Source organism: Melospiza georgiana, chromosome 8, assembly GCF_028018845.1.
Source record: "Melospiza georgiana isolate bMelGeo1 chromosome 8, bMelGeo1.pri, whole genome shotgun sequence".
NCBI lineage: Eukaryota > Metazoa > Chordata > Aves > Passeriformes > Passerellidae > Melospiza > Melospiza georgiana.
The window spans coordinates 17,319,379-17,342,452 of NC_080437.1; the positions used below are offsets into that span (position 1 = coordinate 17,319,379).

The window sequence follows — 23,074 nt, forward strand, 5'->3', positions numbered from 1 at the left end:
ACCACCCAGGCTAGTAGTGTTAGTGAAAAGTGTTATGCTAGAAGAGTTGTCAAGAGATTTCTGGCACCCACAGATTAATGTTGGCAACAGTGGGAGGAGAGAAGGTCTTGGAACAAGGATTCCTGGAAACTTTAAAACAGATGCGATTGTATTAATTAGTATCTAGGAAATGTTTGGTCCTTTTGTTTCATACAGAATTTAGTCTGCCTCTTCATTTATTAGTTCTCCCCCTTTTTGATAGAATATAGTTGATGTGGCAAATTTCAAAGCTCTCACGGAATGTAGAAGTTGATTTATTTTGTGTTGATGAGAAGTTAGTGTCAATCCAGTGATTTTTAAAACTGCATAGGTATTGTGTTACATTTGGTCATATCCATGGATGCTTGAGAACTGGACAGAAAAATCAGCAGCAGAGTCTTCAGCAGTGCTATTAAATAAAATAAATGGTTACCTGATCCAGCATTTCAAATCAGAAGTGGAGGGCATTTCCTTTTTTTATCCAAGAAATACCAACTTCTTTGTTTTTGAAGTAACTTTCATGAATTTGCAGGAGCCTTCTGTCTTTAACATTATTGCATCTGGCATGCTTTTGTGATTTGTATCGTAACTTTTGTCTGCAGTTGAAATTATCTAATGCATTTTTTCCTTTTTTCCTTTGACTAGGAAAACCTGTTAATGCGAATTCACTTCCACATTGCAGATGAGACAAAGGAAGACATTTGCACTGCACCACATTGTGTCTCCCACCAGAAGTTTGCAATGACTTTATTTGAACAGGTGAGGTAAAGATATGTGCTTTATGCCAAGGGCCAGTTGTCAAGTTTTATGTTTTCATTCCTAAAACATGCATTGCTACAGTAAAGAAATGTACAGGCAGAAGTGTTGCAGTGGAAATACCTGTTTCATCTTGTCAATGTATTATATTTTCTTTTCTTTAGTGTGTTTGTACCAGTTGTGGTGCCACCTCTGACCCATTACCTTTCATCCAGATGGTACATTATATTTCCACAACTTCACTCTGGTGAGTTGAGTTTTTCACAGGTATCCCCCTCCTCTGCCCCCACCCCCCCCACTTTTTTCTTTCTTTCTTTTCTCCTCCCACCCTGGTATTGTAGTTGGATCTTTATGATCTTTATTGATTAAATGCCTAGAACACGATTTGTTCAAAGTTGGCAGAGCTTTGATAACTCTGATACAGAACATGAGGATTTAGTGAAGCAGAAGATGGTAGTTTAGGCATGGATCAGTGTGTCTGCTTGTTTATGATTCTGAATCTTGACAACTGTAGTAGCAAGGACTCATGTACATTTGAAAGACTTTAATGTCTGAGCAAGTGATTTAAGAAGACAGATAAGAAAAACAACAAAAGAATTGCATTCAAAAGGACCTTTGGACATCTACTCCATCCTCCTGTTTAAAGCAGGGCAAACTTCAAAGCTAAATCGGGCTGCTTGGGGTTGTGTGTAGCTAAGTTTTGAAAGTGCTTAAAGGACAAAAATTCCATGACTTCTCTGGGCTCCCTGTTTCAGTTCTGAACTGGAAGGTTTTTTCCTCCTTCATGATGACCAGGACAGTTCCTCAGTAACTAGGGGATGTTGCAGAAAGGCAGATTCTCACTGGAGACATGGTTTGCCCTTGGTAAACCTGTGCTGACTGCCCTGACTCACCTTATCCTTCACATGCATGGGGTTGATTTCCAAGGGGATTGATTTAGTCTGTCATGGCCCCAGGTGGTGGAGTGAGACTGACCAGCCTGTAGTTCTCAAATCCTCTTTTCTTGGATGAATATATAGCTCCTGTTTAATCTAGTTAAGGGAGAACTTCCCTGGCCACTGTGACCTTTCTTTAAAGGTGCTGCACAGAGCATGAGCACTAAGTCTGTAGCAGATTGTTTGAGCTAATGCTGGAGAAGTCTTCTTTGAGTATATGGCTGCTCGGTTAGAAGGTTTTAAAATCTGATTAAGGCAGGAATCTGTTATTTGTTTCTGTCTTGAAATCTTTATTAGGATTAATAACTTTTCTTTGTTTTATGTATGGCATGTGAGATACGTAGTTACAGTGATATCTATAGTTACAGAAAAAATTGTCATGAAAACTGCTAGGTACTCTTCACATGCAGATCTCCTAAAAGGTACCACTTCACCTCTATAGCAGGAGTACTGTCAAGCATCCCCCTTGTGGCTGATGCCTGCTGTTCCATCAAGCTGCAGGTTTTCATTAGGTTCCAGCAGGCACCATATATCCGAATATTATTTATTAGAAAAAGGGCAAAATAGTTATGTAAATGGTATTCAAAATTTTTAGGAAATATCACAATAGATCTTAAGTCATGCATTATTTTAGAAATAGCAATACATACTAATATATTTATTCATCTCTGAAACCATTTTAAGCTGGAACATGCTTTGAGCACTAATACTCTTGTGTACATATGTTTCTTTCAATTTGGACAGTGAAATAAATTGGGTACCATGCTAATTTTTGTTTGTAATTTTATTCAGAATGTCTTTCTGTGCTACTTTACTGTAATTGTGCTTATTGAAGGAGGCACATTTTGAAGCGGATATTTCATTTTGAAACCAAGTATTTATCAATTGCTTAAATTTTCTTTTAAGATAAAAAATTTAAACCAAGCAATCTATTTCTGTTTTCAGTTCTACTTGTTTTCTTTGTGCAGTATTTTTGTGGAAGATGTAGTAATTCACAATTAACTATGTGGTTTTTTTCCTGTACTACAATGTTAAATATAAAAAGTGTTCTGTATTTTAAGTTTCTTAATTTAATAAAAAATTTAGGTGAAGCATATGCTAGATTAGCATGGGTTTGTGGTTTTATTATTAAACTTTTGTTTTCCATGCTTTGTCTATACTGAAGCAATCAAGCTATTTGTATGCTGGAGAGGCGGGAGAAGCCAACTCCAGATATGTTTGGAGAGCTGCTGCAGAATGCCAGCACCATGGGGGACCTGAGAAACTGTCCAGTGAGTAGCCTTGGTTCTCTTTGGGTGTGAATTCAGTGTCTCACAGGTACTCCGTGAAGGAAGGGAAAACTTAGTGATGATGGGTGCTGCTTTGACTAGCGACAAGCATTAAAACAAGAATAGATGCTTATTGTTTATGTATAGCATAAGTGCTCGATTTCTAAAGTAAGAGTTCAACATCTTGTTCTGCCTTTTAATAAATATGCAAAAAGAGTTATCATCAAACTTTTTTATATATTGATTAATAGGTAGGGCAGGAAACAGCTGCAGAGTTGCTGCTTCATATAATGCTACTGTTAGGTGCATTACCTTTAACAGGAGGCCTTGTGTACCTGGTCCCTGGGGCCAGTGTAAGTATTTCCATTTTATACCTGGCTCCCCTCCCAGTTTATAACTCTGAAACCTTCAGTAAAAGTCTCCATTGAAATATATACTTTTTAATATTGGCAAGTAGTGGCGTACTTATCTAAGTAAAAGAAATTAAGATATTTTATTGTGATTTAAAAGGTGCGTATGAGTCCATCTATTTAATAACCAAAGAATGTGAAATTTAATAGAAAGACATTCTTGGTCAGGGCAAACTGCTCTTTGTGAAATAATCAGTTGAATAAAATTGCATACTAGCATTTGCTGCTCCTTTCTTTTTATACTCAAAAAAACTTTTCTATTGAGGTTTAGCTAAGTGTGTCATCAAAGTTACGGTAAGGAAGCTTTTTATCAGGATGCCATGTTCCTGCTGTCATGCTGAAAATGCTGAAGTGAAGAAGACAATGTGAGAGTAAGATAGGCTGGGAGGTAATAAACAGAATTGCCTGTACTTTAAAAGAACCTTTCAAAATACAGGTGAAAAAAGTCATCCTAATGTTAAGACCTCATATCTACATTTAAACATCAGAGTCCTCTGCAGTTTCTTTCTTTTTTTTTTTTTTTTCAATTTTTCATTTTTGTCTCTCGATGTTTGGGACTGAAATTCTGATGAAATTTTCTAGATTGCTGTAGGTAAGAGGCGCTTTGTGATATCTTCCCTGGTTTTAGTGTCAGAAATTATTATATCCAGTTGGGAAACTGGACTCTGTAGACAAGAGAAATGATTCTCAGTATGAAAATGGTTTTTTCCTACAATTTTCTAGGGATACCTTTGTGATGTGCTGCAGGGAAAAAAGGAATGTTGCAAATGGACTTTGTCATAGCTTTTGTCATTTCCCCCCCCACTCCATTGCATCATTGACACCCCTCTCCCCTGCAAAGTGCACTGGTACTTATTTAAAAAGTAAAAAATGGGAAGAAAAATCTAAACAGGAAATAAGAATTGTAGAAGTCCTTTGAGTTACTAAAAAAATTCTTAATCTCCTCATCTTTCAGTTACTGTTCTCATATTTATACAAATACAGACCTAACTATACTGTCAAAGATGGGATGTTTGAGGTACCCTATAGAAACACTCAAATTTAACAGCAAAGCAGAAAATTTTTCCTGACGCTGTCATATAAAGCATCAGTCTCTGTACATACAATTTTTAATCTGAGATTCTGTCCAAAAGTGACCTTTCTGTCCAATTCCTAAGAATGTTACTAGGATCTTCCATGTATGTTTGCTTATCTTTTTCTAAATAAGCTTGATTTTTTCTCTTATGTTTTAATCATTATCAATAGCAGGAGGAAGGATTGGCAGTGTTCACTTCAAAGCTTGAGAATGCAGGATAGTCCTGATAGCACATCTCATCTATGACATGAGAAGCTCCTACCTTGGCACTGAGTGTTTCTGCTGTGTTTCACCAACTCCTCTTTGGAAGCTGTAATTCTGAGACTTATACTTGTTAGTTCCTTGCCCTAACATTGTAACAAGTGAAGAATTAAATTCATGTCTTGTTTTATTTATATGCTCAGAGTAACTGTGGGGAAAAGATCCGTATTCGTCGTGTGCTGATGAACTCACCACAGATCATCACCATTGGCTTGGTTTGGGACTCAGACCATTCTGATCTGGCTGAGGATGTGATTCACAGTCTGGGAACTTGCCTTAAACTGGGAGATGTGAGTTTTTTTTTATTTTGGCACTACTTACAAAGGCTGTCTTTTTTGTGGTAGTCTACAGTAGCAAATGGAAAAAATATAAAGACACCAGCTTCACCTTTTTGGTGTCCATAAAAAGAGGAGTAGAGGGTAGAACCAAGGATCTGACCTGTCTCTGAAAGCCTTAGAAAAACCTGTGAATTCTATGTTCTTGAGTTTCTGAAATGTCTGAAACTGCAAAAATACTTTCAAGTGAAAGGAAATTCTGGATCATGGTTGTGCTATTTCTATAAAAATACATATATGCTCTTTCATTTTAAAGAACAGAAGTTTATTTCTATTTCTTTTGAAGACAAAAAGTAGTTTAGTGGTCTTTGGGATTTTTTGTTGGGTTTTTTTTTTACCTTTAGCTCCTCTTTTTGGTGAAATGTGTGGTCATAACACTGAAGAGTTATTTGTGACTGAACAGTCTCTAAGAGATGGTGACTGGCACTGTGTGATTGAATGACAGACTGAATTAAATAGGATTCCCTGGAGGATTCAATTATTCTGCATTAACTGATGCTTTAGAGCTGAATTATTGGTGTACCAAACTGTAGCTGTGTCTTATTGCAGCATTGAGATACTACATAAAATAGTTAATATATAAATACACATGATGTTTAAATAAAAAAAGCATTGTCCAGTGCACAATGTACCAGAATCAGTGTGAGTTGATGGAAATGTGGTTATGAAACAGTGTGGTCTTTGTGTAGTAAAGCAGTAATGCACTAAAACATGAGACCTGTGCAATTCAAATTCACAAAATTCAATTAAATAGACAAGATTTTTTTTTTCTTGTGTGCTGAATTATTTTGATCTGCTGATGTCTTCAGTTGATCTTCTAAGTGTTAGCATCATAAATTGGTCTATCTATATTCTGGATAGCCCTTGCTCAAGTCAGAATAAATGCCAGCTGTTTACCGTCCAAACCACCTTATATTTCTGCAAAAAGGGATGAATGTTTTAAACAGTATTTGATATAATCAGCAAGCATGACACAGAATACAAATTTTCGGAATAGAACCACATTCAAATTATGTAACAGGTATTTTATCTTTGTTGTAAATGTCATCCTTTCAAGTGTACACATACTCCAAGTCTAACTCAATTTATGACCATCTCGTGAGTTGGTCAGAATCCATTTCTGGTCTGTGTCTCTGAGTTTGCTTAAATGTTGCATGATTACTTATTGCCTTGTTTTCTCTATATTTTGAAATAAAAGCCTGGCACCTCTCTATAGTACTTTGAGGTCTTTGAATATAAAGCAGTATGTAAAATTCTGAGCACTTTATTAATTTCTCTTTTTTCTTACCTCCCTTCTTGAAGCTCTTCTTCAGAGTAACTGATGACAGAGCAAAACACTCGGAGCTGTATTTGGTGGGAATGATCTGTTACTATGGAAAACACTATTCAACCTTCTTCTTCCAGACTAAAATCCGCAAGTGGATGTACTTTGATGATGCTCATGTTAAAGAGGTGAGAAAAAATATTTAGGAAAACACTCTTTGGGAAATTTGTTAGCTGCTTGTGTGTAAATCCGTTCTATTTTATAGAGATTTTGAGAGCGTTTTTCGCTGGTTTTCCACTCACAAATTTGTTCCTCTTTTTTTATCAGCAAAGTGAAATATTTTTTAAAAAAGCATACCAGAAATCTCAGAAGCCCTATTCTTAGTTCTGTTCTGTTGGCTCCTAGTCTTGTTTTTATGCTGTTGTTTGAAAATGTACAGTTGCTTGTGCATACAGCTAACACCCATGTTGTTCCCTTGCTGACAAGCAGTATAGCTGTTTAGTGCCTGTTGTTGAACTCTGCTTGAGTGTCTACATGCCAGTCTTCCCTAGTGCTTGCTGCCAACAACAAATTTTCCGCTCTTCTGTTAGTGCTTTTTTTTAGCCTTTTCACCAAGCATGAGGTCCTTGACGTTAAAGGCACCAGTGCTGGGATCTTGGCAGGACATTATAACCCATTAGATTGTTTGGCATTATTTCATGCCACTCTCCTTTTTTCCTTCTAGTCATGGAATCACAAAGGTGAGAGAGGAAAACTTGCTCCTGTAGTCATCTCAGACACAGTCTCAATGAGTGAAAACCTCTTAATGCATATATTCAGTCATACTTCTTAGCAGAAAAATTTGCAAGGATAGGTCCTGCAGTGCTTTAGTGGAATACTCACGTAAGGAGCAAATTTGTTGGAGTAAATGTTCAGTGTGTCAGCTGAAACCTGGGAGATGAGTATTACTGTGTGAAGTAGTTACCTGGCCTGTCAGTGCTTGCACAGGTTCTGTCACAGCAGAAAGATTTGCACACCTGAAGTATTTAGCTTTGAATGAATTTACTGTCTTGGTATCTTTTATTGTTCATTTTGTTCATTAAAAAATCTTCTGCTTTTTGGTTGATGCAAAGTTAGAACATCCCAGAGGATGAAAAGTTTTTTATGGAAAAAAATCTGAAAGGGAGTGACGACTTTTTTTGTAGTTGTATTTTTAGCAGGAACTGTAATCAATTTAGCCATAGGATGAGGAATACCTGGATTTTAATTGGGTTGGCTCAGGAGCTTTCTTGCTGAGTCCAGGTCAGTGCTGGCCATAAAAGAGTTAAAGTATGTCAGTAGAAAATCAAACTCTGAAATAATTGTGATGGGGGGAAAAGAGAACTTATTAGAGAAAATTATGACAGAAAACCTTAATTTTCTTTTCTTTTTTTTTTTTTCCCCTCTTCTTGTCAATTCAGATTGGTCCAAAATGGAAAGATGTTGTGACAAAGTGCATTAAGGGTCACTATCAGCCTTTGCTGCTGCTCTATGCAGATCCAAGAGGAACTCCAGTGTCAACGCAAGACTTGCCCCCTCAGGTGGATTTACAGCAATATAGCAGGACTTGCTATGACAGTGAGGACTCAGGTAAGCAGTGTGGGGTCTGGGCCTTGTGCCTTCACACTGAAATGTGGCATGTGGAATGTTTTCCTTCTTTGGAGTGTACTATTGTCAGCAGGGGTCCTTGTTGCTTGTCAAAGCTGCTCAAGAATTCTGAGGAGGATTTCCAGTGTTTCATCTGTGAACCTCTCTCTTGGTCTAAGACTGTTGATTGTTTGGATAGCAATTTTTTCCAAAAAAGTTTGGAGAAAGAAACTGGGGGATGGGGGAAGTGAAGGACCTGGTATGATTTGGATGTAGAGAGAAACACTAGCTGATGACTTCAATAACTGCAGTTTCTGACTTCAAAAGATCTGAACTGTCCTTAAATAGGACATTTACTGCAGGGCTTGTTCTCACCAAAAATACAAAGTGCCTTCAAGGTCAGTGTTTTCAGTTAAACATAAGAATGACTTCCTTCTTTATCGTATTTTTTCTTTTTTAATTTCTCTATGGAGAAATGAGTATGAAACTAATATCCTGTGTATTAAGGAGTGTATATATCACATATGTAAAATTACCAATAGTCTTCAAACTGTTTTGATTTTACTTTTAATTACTTTTTTTAAATTTTATTCACTGAAAAGTGGAGGGAGGAGATTGCCCTTCTCACCTCCACTAACGAGTTCAAGTATTACTGTATTGAAACTGAATCATGATACTTCATACTTTTCAGTAGGGGATCAATGCTGGCTTCTTGAGAAGGAGCAGGTTACTTTGCTTTGGATAAAAGTATTTCAGTACAAAGTTTATACGAGGTAGCTTTTGAGTCATAGTAGATCAAACCAGTGAGTTATTATAACATGATGTTCTTGTTACACTTATGAATATTTTTGTACTTGAGTAATTTCTTTTGCTTTCTCCAGAGCAGTGTTTCATATTGTAGTTGCAATCAACATTTTCAACAGTGTTGAAAATGAGCAATAATTTCAGTATGGTACTAATGTGTACTTTGCAGTCCAGTGGATGTAGTTTAATTTTGCATATTAAAAAGATTTGGTAAACTTGTACTTATAAAAGAGGAAGAAAGAAATGGGGTTTTAGAAGGAATGACACTGTCTACCTGCTTCCAAAGGAGCAAACTTTTCCCATAATCTCTCGTGTTCTTGAATCTGAGTTGGTATCTTTGGTATTCTGTTTATCTCTTAACTTCTGTATAGTTGCCCCTGCTCTCTTTTCTTAGTTTTTCTTGATTTTTATAGCAGAAAAAGATTGAAATTTGGCATTGCTTCCTTGACATTACTTTTTTCTCCAGGGAGAGAACCTTCCATCTCCAGTGATACCCGGACAGATTCCTCTACAGACAGCTATCCTTACAAACAGGCACACCACGAGTCTGTGGTCAGTCACTTCTCCTCTGACTCCCAGGGGACAGTCATCTACAATGTGGAGAATGATGCCGCTTCACAAAGCAGCAGGGACACAGGTAGCAGATACCATTACATCTGTGTGTGATCATTGTCACTAGATAAGATGACTGCAGTGGATTCCAGTTGAAAGTATCTCTATATATGCACACAACCTGTAATAGAATAGCAGACAGTGTTTAATATCCTGAGTTTTTGATTTGTAATGAACAGTTGGCATTCACCAAAAAACCCCCATTATTTAAAAGTCTTGTTGGCTTCTGTAGACCTGTGTCTAGCCAGACAAGCATTTAGAGATTTGTTTTTCTGTTATCCACAATACTGCCTGCTCTGTTATATAATTCTTGAGTTGGAGTCTGCATGGCCCTGTTGTAGGATTTGGTAATTGTGTGAGCTACTTACTCATGTCTGGGCAGTTACTTCATTTCAGGAGTTGCAGCTGTCTGGAAAAGGTGCTTTCATCACCAGAGTCCCTCATACTTGGGAACTAAAGACTTTAAGTGCTGGTAGTATTTACTGCACCAGTGAGGAGCATAAGATAATTTCCTGCCTGTGCCATGGAAGCAAGTTAAGCTGGAATATCCAGTGAGAAGATAGTCTGTATATATGTTCCTTTGGGCAGCTGAACAGTCTGCCTCACAGTCCTAGTTGAAAAGAGGTTAACTGGAAGTCTAAAGACTTCATCTCCTCAATTATTGATGGCCAGTGTCCGCAGTCAGCCTGTTTCTGCAAGCAGTAACTTCTAACATCACTTCTAAAAAAGTAGTGCATAAGTTAAGGTCAGACTTCTGTAGCATCAGAAATAGGATTTGCTATTTCTGTTTGAAAAGTTACTTTAATGTGCTGTAAATAGATTTTCTAAGAAGACCCAAGAGTAGAATCAGCAGTTGTTAGGTTGCACCAGAGTGTCAAAGCTGTCAGACTGCTTTGTCCTTTTTTTGTAAAGTTGTTCCTCTTTTGTATTGTAATTGGTTCATTTGTAGAATCGATGGTACATCAAAATCTGAAAAAAATGTTTCAAGTTCATTTTATTTAGCATTCTTTCATTCTTCATCAGAGGCCCGAGTAACTGTAATACACAGGTTAAGATAGCCCAACAATCCTTGCAGTGTTTTAGCAAATACTTAATGCTGTAGGGACCAGTCATAGCCTTAGGGTAGGGTGTGAGAAAGAAAAGAAAGTTGGAGCAGAAATTGAGTGATGTGAAAAAATGTATGTTTGTCTTTGGAGTACAAAGAAGACAACATTGAAAGAGATAGTGGTATACTTTTTAAATAGTCTGCAAAATGGCACAGAGTTAATTGGATTAGGTTCCTGCCTGCAAAACTTGCCATGCAGAAGTGGGCAGAAAAAGAGAGTAAGGGGGATGGTCGCAAACATGTAAGCATGAAGTTCAGCATGTAACCTTTTGTTCTGTCATTTTTAGTGACTTTGTCCTTTTCTTTTTCTTTCTTCTCCTATTGATTCTATCCTGTGTTATTCCCTTCAGCTTAGCCCATTTCTCCACCTAAATTCAGTTGTCCTTATCTTCCCTGATTCAGCCTTAGCCATAGTTGGTCCATTCCCTTAGCTAACCACTTGTCTGGGCATTTCCCCTCTTTTTTTACCTACCCACTACCTTTCCAAAAAAAGTCAGTCTGCCAACTAATACAACTGCTCTGTCATCAAATGGTGATCCGTGGGGCTATAAAGAGGCCATCCACACTGACCTGTCAACTGAATCATTCTGGGCAAGAGCAGGATTCTTCATTTAATGGCCATTTACCCACTACTCCAGCCCAGAAAGTTATGGACCCTATCCCACATCATCCTCCAGGGAAGCTCCACCATTGGGTTGCATGACCTCAGGCTCCCGGGTACTTCAGAATGGGGGCAGAGGAGTGGGGCACGAGCCCTCTCTTTGCTCCTGCCCACCTGTGCTGCTGAGAAAAATGTGCGTATTCTGGCTGCCCTATTCATGCAACTGAGATTTCAGGGGGAGGGAGTAGAGGGTATTCTGTCTTAACCCATTTGATTTAATTTCCTTCTCTGACATGATCTTAGACACACACAACTCCTGCAAAACCAAACTTTTCCTTTGAATATTACTGTTTGCTTGTGAAGCCATCCTAAGTCTAGAGGATGAGGTGTTTAAGTGATACATCCATCAAGACAACTTTTAAGCATTGCTAGGCACTGAAAAGTCTTGGATTGTTGTTTTAGTGAATTTTAAAAAGTGAGTGTTAAATGCTAGCTTATATCCTTGGGATTTAAATTCCTATATTCATGCGTTATGTTGGATTTAGTCTTTGTTTCAGAGTGTCCCAATAAAGACAACAAAGCCTGTGTCCTAAAGACTTCTGATTCTTGACATCTCCTCCATGGCAATTAGATGTCTGGTGACAATGGGAGAATATTTGCAGTCTTTGAAAGGAGAAGAAAATATTAATGCAAAGCCAGCAGCTTTCATTCTAAAAGACTGAGCTGGGCTTTATTCAATGCAAACCCTCAGCTAGTGCTAATAGCACTAAATACTGTCAAATAGTTTCTCTCATGGTAGTTAAGGATGCCTACCAAACAATCTTTATCAGATTGGAATGTTTAGAGAAGTTGTGCATGCTGAAGTGAAACATCACTCTCTTCTGTCTTGGGGGGAGCCACTACAAGGATAATACTGTTCTTGGAGTTCCTGGAAGATATGTGGCAGTCCATGCTGTGAAGGGGAAAAAAATCCATCAAAGCACAGACTTATGTACCAAAATGCTACACATCTTTCATTTTCATTGCCAACATTTCTCTTTTGCTTCCTTAATTTCTTTTCTTTTATGTAGTCTGCTTGTTTCTAAAAAATTTCGCCACAAAATGACTCTTTCCTTTGCAAATGAAAAGTGAACCTTGTGTAGCTTGCTTTTTATTGTTAGGATTCCTTCCTGCTCATTTTTTGTAATATCTTTGTAGCAATTGTAGTTGCAGTGAATTGGTTTTTTAACTGTTGCAGGTACAATTTTATACGTAGAATCTGCTTTTAATGTTGTTGATTTTGATGCTAATCTCTAGAGCAGGGTGGAGGCTCAGGAGGGCCAGCTATGCACTCTGGGGGCTGTTAGACCACTATTTGCTATTAGGGACTTTGATTTCCTATCATCCTATGAGGGGTAAAAGTTTGTGATATAAAGGCTAGAGAAAAGTCTTTGTAGCTTATCATAAATTCCCTTCTTATCCTGCATCTCTGCTTGGGACTGCTCACGTGAGTAAAGCCATGCGTGTGTTTGTGCTTGCAGGTTTAGGACTGTGACTGTGTGAGAACCATAGAATTGAGCAAAGGCAATACAGAAAACCTGTGATGTCAAATAGTCTTAATTCCCATTTGATATGAGGAAATGGGGAGTAAATTGTGTTGAAGAGAAAATACTGGCATTCAGACACAAGCTGTAGTAAGGGAGTGTTGTGTGTCAGCTGATCCATGTTCATAGTTTGTGGGTGTGCTCTTAGCTTGTGGCAGATGTGAATTGGCTGGCTTGGCCCTTGAGAGCCAAGTGAGGCTTCTTCACTGTAGACTAGGCTAACTCAGATTACTTAGTGTTTGCTACAGGCAAAGAGATGAATAGTGCAGAGCAGCTGGTGATGTGTAGTCATTTATTATTAGATGGTAATTTGTTCATGTGTTTGAGTCTTCGTTCAACAGAGTAATGTCTGGCAAGCTGTCCTCAGGAGTTTCATGTTCATAGTCATTAAAATTGACAGCAAAAAAAGTGGTGTCCTTGGACTGTTAGAAGACAAAACAGAGTCAACATTTTCCTTGGCACTTGGATAAGCTGTCATTAACCAGAATCGTTGGAGGGGTTGTGTTGTTGTTTTATGACTTTAAAAATGGAACATCCTCTCCAAAACAAACCAAAAACTTACAGATACAAAAACTTACCTAAACTTGCCAGTTAGTGCTGGAGTGTGTGCGGTTCCTAAGGAGCAAGAGCCCTGCTGCTCTTAGCACGGTGAACACTTGATCTGAAGACTCTTGTCATCTCCGCTGTGTTCTTCCTTCTTCCAGGCCACCTGACTGACAGTGAGTGCAATCAGAGGCATGTTTCAAAGAAGGGCTCGCTGGCAGACCGCAAGAGGAGTTCTAGCCGGTCTAGGCGGAAAGGAGATGAGGCTCAATCATCAGGATACCACAGTGAAGGCAAGAGATGTTACTTTATTTTAAATATCAGTATCTTTCTGAATGTTTTTAATGTTCTCGGTGGGTACGTGCATTTCCCTCATTGTTTCTTCCATCTTTGTCATTATTTAGTCCTCTCTTTGCTTTTTGATATTTAGGTCTCTTTTGGTTGGATGTTTGTTTAGGGAGTGTTGGATTTTATATTACAATTTTGTTGTTTTGGATTGTACTTCTCAAAGTCTGCATGAAGATGCTGCAAGTAGGGCTGCTAGCTTAATTGAAGTTATTTTTGTGGCTTTTGCTGTCTCTACAAACTGCAGGGGAAACCTTGAAGGAGAAACAAGCCCCCAGAACTGCCCCCAAACCATCCAGCAGCACCAGCAGACTGAGGGAATTTAAAGAGACAGTGAGCAATATGATCCACAGCAGACCACAGCAGATTTCCCAAACCATGCAGAATTCCCCTCGCGGAGGGAACACCGTGGATCAGGCAGAAACACGACCCTCAAAAAGCCTTTCTGCGCACACCCGCGACTGGGAAGTGGAGAGTACCAGTAGTGAATCTAAGTCCAGTTCATCTAGCAGGTACAGGCCAACGTGGAGACCCAAAAGAGAGTCTCTGAATATAGACAGCATCTTCAGTAAAGACAAGAGGAAACATTGTGGCTACACTCAGCTTAGCCCTTTCTCTGAAGAAGCAGGTAAGAGTTTGAGAAAATTTACTTCAGAATGTGTGGGAAGTGAAATTTTGAGCATGGAATTCAGGTCAGTGGTGAGTCATGTCTGTGAAGACTGAATCCTATGTGGGTATTCATATTGCATGTGTGGTAGTTCTGTTTGATTTCTATGTCCTGCATTTCCTGTCTAAGGGAAAATTAAGGGAAACTATACCATCTACCCTGCTGGAATAGACACAAGCTGTATTACTGACTGTCCCAAGTTTGTCCTTTGGAGCAAGCTTTTGTATTGCTCTGGTTTTTTCTCTGGCTTATCATGGTATTTTTACTTGATGGCTCAGAGTATGGTGCAGAAAGTACCTTGTGTATCAGTGCAGAGGTCTTGTTGTGAAGATAAGAGCATGGAAGCCAGTGATGATTTATCTGGAAAGATTTTACAGCTATGCAGCTTGTACATGGAGACTTTGCTGGTTTTGACAATTGAAAATAATTGGGAAGCATAAAGAGATATGTAAAGGGAAGGCGAAGGGGAAGAGAACACACCTCCAGGGAAGGAAGGGACACAAACAAGAATTAAGTGGAAAGACTGTGAAATGTATAAGGGAGAATTAAAAAAAACCCCAAGTTTTCCTGTCCTCTGTATAAGCCACAACAAATCATAAATAGCAAAATAAACAGTGTAAAAAATGAGAGCATCTGAAATAGATATGACAGAGTATTGGAAATGCAATTAGACATACTGTAAAATTATCTTGTACAAATAAAAATTATTTTGGGGAAGAAAGGATTTTCATTCCAGATATAATTGTTACCTCAGGGGGAATATGCTAAGTTATACTGAAGAAAGACTCAAAGATAAATTTGCGAACAGGTTATTGCTTAAAATTGCTAGGAAAGCTGTAAAAGTATTGCGTTTTTCTTGCTTAATATTGCAGGGTTTACACAAAACTAAGGATGGTGATTTAAACATATTTGAGAAGCTAACATGTATGGATGTTTTGCTGGTATTGAAGCTTATGTCTTCTACCAAGCTGTGTTGTTTATCTCAACAGGTAAAGAACTTACTGAGAATGAGGTGAAGGAGCATGCTGTTCACGAAACAAGGTCAAGCCAGTCAAATGTGAGATACAAGCATGGTGTGCTGGGCCGGGGCACCCAGCACCACATGGTGGATCAACATCCTCACCTAATACAGAGGATGGAGTCTGGCTATGAAAGCAGTGAGCGCAACAGCAACAGCCCAGTTAGTCTGGACATGCCCTTGTCTGAAAGTTCAAATACTCACAGGTACATTTCAACAAAATTCTTGTTTGGAATGATTGAAGTCTTGATTGTTTTTGTCGTTACATAATGGTGTAGAACATTTTGCAAAACAGTGGTCCTAGTTTTAAATATAGCTGTATTGGAGCAGGGGAGAAATAGTAGGGAAATGGGAGCCTATTCTTCTCAGTATATTGATAACTTCTTGCTGGTGAGAAGAGAAAAAACTGGGGATTGAGTGAGCGAGAAATATGGTCTAAAGTGATGCATCTGAAATAGTTGTGCCTTTAGTCTACGATTTAAAAACTTGTACTTTGAGTAACTCATAGTGCTTTTTGTTTGCATTAAACCATTGATTCATAGACACCTTGTACAAAATCAGAAATCAGTAGCCTTGTATAGAAATCTTTGTTTTCTGACATACTTGTAATATTTGTATGTAAAAATAGACAGCACAATGTGTTTCTTTCCTTGACTTAGGAAGCTTTAGGTAATCACAAATTGGCACTGTTTATGGCCAGTAAGCAATATGTAAGAATCTGTTCTGAACAACTCCTGGACCACAGTTTAATATGAAATGCATCATCTTACGGAGGAGAATAGAATTACTGTCTTCCTTGTTAACGTTCTCTTCCCCTGTTTCTTCCAAGATTTTCTTATGATAAACTTCTTTAAAAATGAGATTAAAATGCAAGTATATATTAGTGTGGATACAAAAAAGGTAGATACAGTTTCTCCTGGAGAAATTAGTCAAATAGTAAACTATAATTACTCTCTTCTTGGAGGGATGTTCATATGAATAGAGGAAGTGCCTTTGTTCCCGCATGGCGCAACATCCCAAAGTCTCACAGTAGCAGCATCTTGGAAGTGGAGTCAGCTTCATCAATTGGGAGCTGGACAAACAGCCCACACACCATGGGAAATGGTAAGGTACACTTTGTAGGGGTGGTTATGGAAGGTAAAATGTATTGAGTTGTTCTTTGCTTTCTGGATGTTTATGTTTACAGGGAAAGTATAAGGGAAGGGAGAAGCAACTTTGAAGAACATAACAGTTTTGTAAGAAATAATTCTAAGATTTACCAAAGGGGATTGCAAAAGACTTGTTGGAACATTCCTTTGATCATGTTGCTCTGGCATGTCTTTTTGTGTATTGACTTAAATGATAAAATAAAACTTTTTTCCTATTCCTTTTTTCCTATTCTTTCTTGTAACTCAATATTCTTCAAAAAAACCTTCCCAAACCTTCATCAAAAAAACCTTCCCAAGCATAGCTCATAACTTAGTAGAGTTCTGAAAACCAGCTTGTAATTCTATACAAAATTCAAAACTGTTAGAACTGTGAATGTTCTTTTACAAGCTGTTTGGGCTGAGGCTAAGCTTTTGTGCTTATATATCATTCTAAGCAAATACTTTTTTCCAGAGAGGGAAGGGAAAGGCAGCAGGGGAGACACTTTGTGAATACCAGTAATAGTTGGAGTGAGAATGAGAACTGATGGATTTCTGTTGTGTAGGATATTGAGGTGCTTTATTTTCCTCCCATTTTCATCCACTTCATGCAGTTAGATGAAAAACATCTCATTGGAATCCATTTAACTTCCACGAGCTAGTGATCTGGCTAATTTGACATAGCTTTATTTACAAGTTATAAACACAGCAAGAAGCCTCAAGATTTCATCATCAGCTTAGAGTTATTTCTTCCAATGGTTCTTTCTGTTCTATATGCTGTTTGTGTGAGTCAGTGAATCCATAGGCTGTGCTGCAGGGGAGCTTGAAACACTGCTGTATTTTTATAAATAAAACTAAACAAAATTTATGTTCTGCAGTTCTGTGGTCTCAGACTCTTATTGCCTAATATTAATTTTATTCTCCAATAATATTGCCTTGTCTTTTAAGGGATACTTTAAGAGATGTAGCTATCAAAAACGTTGCTTATTTGTTTTGAAGGTGGAGACATCTTTGTTCCTTTAAAGAGTGAGCTGGATGAATTGCAAGAAGAGGTGGCAAGGAGAGCACATGAGCAAGAGCTACGCAGAAAAAGAGAAAAGGAAATGGAGGCAGCAATGGGCTTTAATCCCCGTCCCAGCAGGTTTATGGATCTAGATGAACTGCAGAATCAGGGTAACCTTTGAATGCAGTATATTTTGCAAGATGGTAGTGCTGAAGTTTTTTTAACCTTTGAATGTAATTTCCTGATTTATTTGTGTGTGACTATAGCCACATCCACCCCCCATTACAGATATGTGCCTTCAGGAAGTGAAATACTGTCCATTTCAAACCTGTAGAGAGTAAAAAAACTGTTTGGTATTTTGACCAAATTTTTTCTTAAATGAAAAAGCAAAATAATGTAGAGATATTCTTAGTATCTATGCATTTTTCCAATTTTTTAGTGATACACACTGTTGATAGTATTGATACCTTGATTTAGCTGTAGGCCTTTAACCAGCATCTTGGAATGGGCAGGGCTGTTTTTACCTTTCAGGCACCTCAGCTTCATCTGCAGCAGAGGTGGTTAATATAAACCATCATTCTGCTTCTGCTTGATTTTAGTACCTTTGCAGCCCTGAGCAATTCTGCTTGTTCTGCCCTTGTGCTTTGCAGTGTTTCTCCCTGCCTGGCTGTGGACCCACAGCACAGGTGTTGGGACAAATACTCTGGCTGGATCTAATTGAAAATCTGAGCTGGGTTTAGTTGCCTATCTTTTCGAGAGAAAAAGAATTTTTAAAAAATGAAAAACCAAATACAAAGTTTGATTGTCTCTTCCATGACTCCTCATCTTTCTGGGAGGAGATTGCAGCAAAACAGGTTTAATTGGAAGGTTGCAGCTGGAACAGAGGGAGCATGACAGGATTCACATGTAATACTTTGTTTTAGCCCTGAATCTCCATCTGCCAGTAAGAGGATTCAGGAGAAATGTGGGATAAAGTGCACTGACCCAGTCAAGAGTGAACCTTGAAACCTGCTGGAACACTTAACTGGGCATTGTTGGAGGGTGAGCAGGGCCAAGAAGAGTGAGCACCTGGGCTCTGGTCTAACTAATGTATATATGATCAGGGCAGTCCTGCTGTGGTATCCTGTGCTGCCAGGCCTCCTGGCATCCCCATGCTGCTTCCTCCAACCTTATGTAGAAGGGAGTTGAGGTTGCTGGTTTACTGCTCAAGGAGAGGAGGGAGAGGGGCAGCCCACAGCAGTGCCAGTTTTGGACATGATCCCAACTGTGCTTTGCAACCTACAGCCATGCCAGCTGCTCAGCAGGCAGAATGACACTGTGCCAGTGACAGCTGATCAATATGATCTCCCTGAGAATGTCTGACTGGGAATGTGTGTATAATTTTTACTGACCATCAGTTACACTTTACAGTCCTGCTATGGTCTGCTGGTAACCAGGTCAAAAATTCTGATGTACCAGAGTAGATAAATATATTTTTCTATTAGTATAGTGTTTATTTTTGTAACATAAATGCCAGTGGTTTAAAAACTGAAAAGTAAACCTCTGTTGCTGAGCATGTTGTCTTCTCTGCTTCTCCTGCATGAAAGAAAACAGCATATTCTCCAATATTTTACCCCTCTTTTTGATCTAGACTATTAGTTGATGGAAGCAAAAATTACTTAGCTTTTCTTTGTTGAAAAGAAAGTAAATTAGACTAATGCTTAATCAAAAAAGAATTTAGTAGAATGTTTGAGGAGTCTAGATGTATTGACTTGAGATCTAGGGAAGCCTTTGTTTATTCCTTTTCAGTCTTTCCCCACCCCAGTCAGAGATATAATAGCTTCACAGACTGCTGGACTGCCTGGAAGGCTTGCTTGTATGCAGAACTCCAGAACACTTGTGACTCATTTTCCCCTCAAGTAAACTGCTAAATTTGCATGCTAAATTCATGCAAAGAAAGCTAACTTTAGTGTTCTGCCCTTGATTACAAGCCTCAGTTGCCTTGATTTTGAAACTGAAGGTGCTGCTTGATTAACTTACTGCTCTAACAACTCTCACTTCTCTCTCCAGTACTAGCTTTTAATGCAGATTCTTTGGGGTTTATGGTAAAAAAGTTTGTATTTACATCTGTGCACAGCGATGTTAGGGAGCAGGTCAGGCCACAGCATGTGTTATGCAGATTGAGAGAATGTAATTTATTGTTGGCTGATCAAGGTGCTCACATTCTCTGCCACAATGACAGAGACGTTCCATTAAAAAAGACCCACCCCTGAACAGAGTAAAAGTCAAGTTTTATTTTCTATTTTCCCTGCCTCATTTGAATGTTTACATTTTAGTGTATAATTTGCATAATGCCTAATAGGTGACACAAAATAGTTTGGGCATTTCTTCCTCTCAGAAATGGATGTTATGATGCCAGGACACAGTTTCTTTTTGTATCCAAAATTATTTATCCTTCTCCAGCACTGTTTTCCAAATTGTTACGAAAGGAATTCTTGACAGTTGTCCCCTTCTTCTCAGCTTCCACCACCTTGTTTTTCATGTTGCAAGACTGTTGGGTTTTTATATTCTGACTTAGAGCAGTTAAGTGTATGCACTAAACTCATTTATGGAAGTATTTCATGCAGGCATTTATGTTCACATTCAACTCCTGAATTTTCTTTCCCAGACTTGTTGATTGTTCCAGTTTGTTTCCATTTTGATGAAGAGGAGGCAGATGGATTTTGTCAGGAAACTTAAGATACAATGAAAAAACCCTAATCTGCTCTATTTCTTTTACTGATACATTTTGGTTTAGATTTGGTTCTAAATTTAGTTTAATTCCTTCTTGACAGAAGTCATTTGAACTGACTCTGTTCTATGTCTGTACCATCTTTTATACTGACTTAGTGTTGAAAATAGTAGAAAAAGCCAGTACAACTCTCTCAGCTAAAGAAAATTTGAGGGAAAAATCCCATTCATGTTGTTTTACTGTATGAATGTCAAGCATATGAGGGTGCTCAAGATGTACTTCTGTTTAGAGAGGGTTAGGTGGTGCAGTCTGGAATATGCACAGCCTCTGCAAGAATCTGCGTGTGGAAGGATTTGGTGATCACAAATGGGATGAGGGTAAGTGAGGGTTCTGCAATAATGAAACCAAAATGAAGGGTGCTGCCCATTTGCAGGGAGGAGTGATGGCTTTGAGAAGTCGATGCAGGAGGCAGACTCAATCTTTGAAGAGTCGCTGAATCAGGAGCAGAAGGGGGATTGTGCTGCAGCTTTGGCTCTCTGTAACGAAGCTATATGTAAGTAACCATAACCGCCTGAGCTACTGCGCTTTGACTGTTACTAATACACAATAGAGGCTGAAACACCACAGTAAGTGGTCAGGTCGTGATAGAGGGTCCAGCTGCTCTTTAGGAACATGCAGGTGGAGAGAATTTTTCATTTTTATAAGCATTTTCATTTGGAGGTTTTAGTCCTATTCCTCTTCATCTCTGTTTTTTTCATGTTTACATTCATTTTGTTGTTCTCTCCAGTGCTAAGGCAGTAACAGCACTGGGGTGCTGATGTGCCCTTTTTGGTGCTGTTATGTTTCAGCAAGCACCTGGTAGGTGGTTCCCCTTCCCACTCAATCCTCACAATTTTTCTCCGTTGTCAGGCCGAACTGCAAAGGCCATTAAGCTCCCCTGTTTTTCATGGAGGGTGTAGCATAGGAAGAAAATGGTAGCCCACTCTAGAGTCTTCTGGATTAGCAGAAGTGAACTATGCTGTACTTTAACTTTCATGATGACAAAAGCATTAGGACATTGAAATGCTTAAATGCATTGTGACCTTTGAGAATGTGTGCTATGTGATTTCATTTTATTTTTGGTGTTTTTCCATTATGACTGGCTGGCTGTCTCACCCCATGCTCCCCTCTGTCTGTGTAGAATGGCTGCAGACAGGGTGAGTAGCTCCTGTGCTGTTTTCATTTAGAAATTGGCTTTTATGGACCGCAGAATAAAGGGTGCAGCATACAGTTGTAGTGACAGCTCTATTAGCTTTCTTTCCAGCAAGGAATCTCAAATCCCAGCTGGGTATTCCTGCACACAAAGGGAGTCCCAGGTATGGAGGATGCAGGAGAAGAGTACATGACAGAATGAAGCATCATTGTAGTAGAGCTGGAAAGAGCCTGTGTGAAGGGATGAAAAATTGGGCTAAAACAACGATATTTTTATTTTATTTTGGTTTAGTTTCAATTAATGTGTTTGTACACCTGGCTAAGCTGAATGTGCATTAATGAAACAGTAGCATCCTTGTGAATTCTTTTGTGGCAGTATTTGCATGGTCCATGTTTTTTGTTCCTGCTGCATATTTTTTCTTTTTTTTTTTTCTTTTTCAATTTTATTCCTTTTTTCTGTTTGTTTTCTGCTATGTTTTCTTTTGCATTTTAGCTAAACTAAGACTTGCCATGCATGATGCCAGCGCTAGCACTCACAGCAGAGCCCTAGTCGATAAGAAGCTGCAAATCAGTATCCGAAAAGCCCGGAGCCTCCAGGATCGCATGCAGCACCAACAGCCACCGCAGCCGCTGCCTCCGCCGGCCTGCCACCCACCCCAGGGCGGCGCCATGGCCCAGTCTACAAGGTAGTGCCAGTACCTCGCCTGGGCACCGCCCGGGCTGCATCTGTGAGCAGTGCAGTCTGGAAAGAAATAGCAAACTATGTCTATTCCCTGGATGGTCCAAGTCCTACTGTGTTACACCTATTCTTCTCTTCTCTAGGTTCAATCCTATTGTAAAACAGTCAGCTACCCCATTTTTCCCCTCCCCACCACCCTTTCTCCCAGTCGTTATAGAACAGTCCAATGTGCATGTGATCTGTGACACAGAATTGTAGCAGTCAGTGCCTGGCAGCATTGATGTCTCATGCACCAAGGGAAAAAATACAATAGACAATAATCTGGCTAAAAAAAGTGGGGATACGTTAGGATAAAATGGGACTGTTTATAATCAGGAGCAGTTTCAGGACTCAGTCAGCAAAAGACTGTACTGCAGTCAAAATTTTGCTATAGTTGCTTTTATGTTGGGAATATTAGCCAGTATGCTTAGTGCTCTGTAGTTTGAAAACTGTTGAGTACGCTGATCTTTCTAGTCCACTTCTCTTGTGGTGCACTGGTACAACTCTTGAATCCAGATCCTGATCCTGTCACCTTGACTACTCCATCATTCTTCATTTTCTTTCTGTGCTTCTCAGCATCCTGTAGCCTGGCTTACCAGCCCTCCTCAGTGTCTCTTCATGATTCTTTCTTCCATACTGACTTTAACTACAGCATAATTAACTCTGCTATAACTGATCCTTTCTTCCTACTGTCTTTAGCATGCAGCTTAATCCTTCTTTCTTCCCATGCCATTCCCTCCTAGCACTAGACCATCCCTATCCAATTTCTAGGCTATTTCTTGAACTGTTACTTTTTTTCCCCTCTCCCTTCCTAACATGTTGTATTACCAGAAGCTTAGGTAAAATCTTGGATGAGAATCATTTTTCTGTTCCTTTCTGTAAAATGCCGGGTACAGCTGTATCCAAACCCAGTTAATTTGCACACCTGCCAGGCTATAGTTCATAACATTCTTTTCTTTTCCTGCAGTACCTGAATTACATGTAATGAAAGCTGATCTTGTTGTCAATCAGGAGTCCATTATATTCTCTCTTACAGGAGAAATGCAGAGCTCAAATTAGGCATATGGCAGATTCTAAGAAAATGAAAAGCACTTTAACTAGTTTTGCTAATGCTAAACTCACT

The 23,074-nt window shown here is 38.9% G+C and overlaps 1 protein-coding gene across 8 annotated transcripts in view; it reads left to right on the plus strand.

The window, feature by feature from the left end:
* Positions 1–23,074, plus strand: part of USP54 (ubiquitin specific peptidase 54) — a 91,441-nt gene that overhangs the window by 58,341 nt on the left and 10,026 nt on the right. For 7 of the 8 annotated variants that reach the window (XM_058028671.1, XM_058028672.1, XM_058028666.1 and 4 more), the window contains 14 exons: positions 664–777; positions 939–1,021; positions 2,875–2,980; positions 4,867–5,013; positions 6,361–6,510; positions 7,762–7,930; positions 9,198–9,368; positions 13,337–13,468; positions 13,768–14,148; positions 15,177–15,411; positions 16,170–16,309; positions 17,329–17,502; positions 20,476–20,595; positions 21,727–21,919. In XM_058028671.1, the coding sequence (XP_057884654.1) occupies positions 664–777; positions 939–1,021; positions 2,875–2,980; positions 4,867–5,013; positions 6,361–6,510; positions 7,762–7,930; positions 9,198–9,368; positions 13,337–13,468; positions 13,768–14,148; positions 15,177–15,411; positions 16,170–16,309; positions 17,329–17,502; positions 20,476–20,595; positions 21,727–21,919 (2,315 nt within the window). The remainder of the gene's footprint in view (positions 1–663; positions 778–938; positions 1,022–2,874; positions 2,981–4,866; positions 5,014–6,360; positions 6,511–7,761; positions 7,931–9,197; positions 9,369–13,336; positions 13,469–13,767; positions 14,149–15,176; positions 15,412–16,169; positions 16,310–17,328; positions 17,503–20,475; positions 20,596–21,726; positions 21,920–23,074) is intronic. The other variant, XM_058028673.1, reaches the window with a different exon arrangement.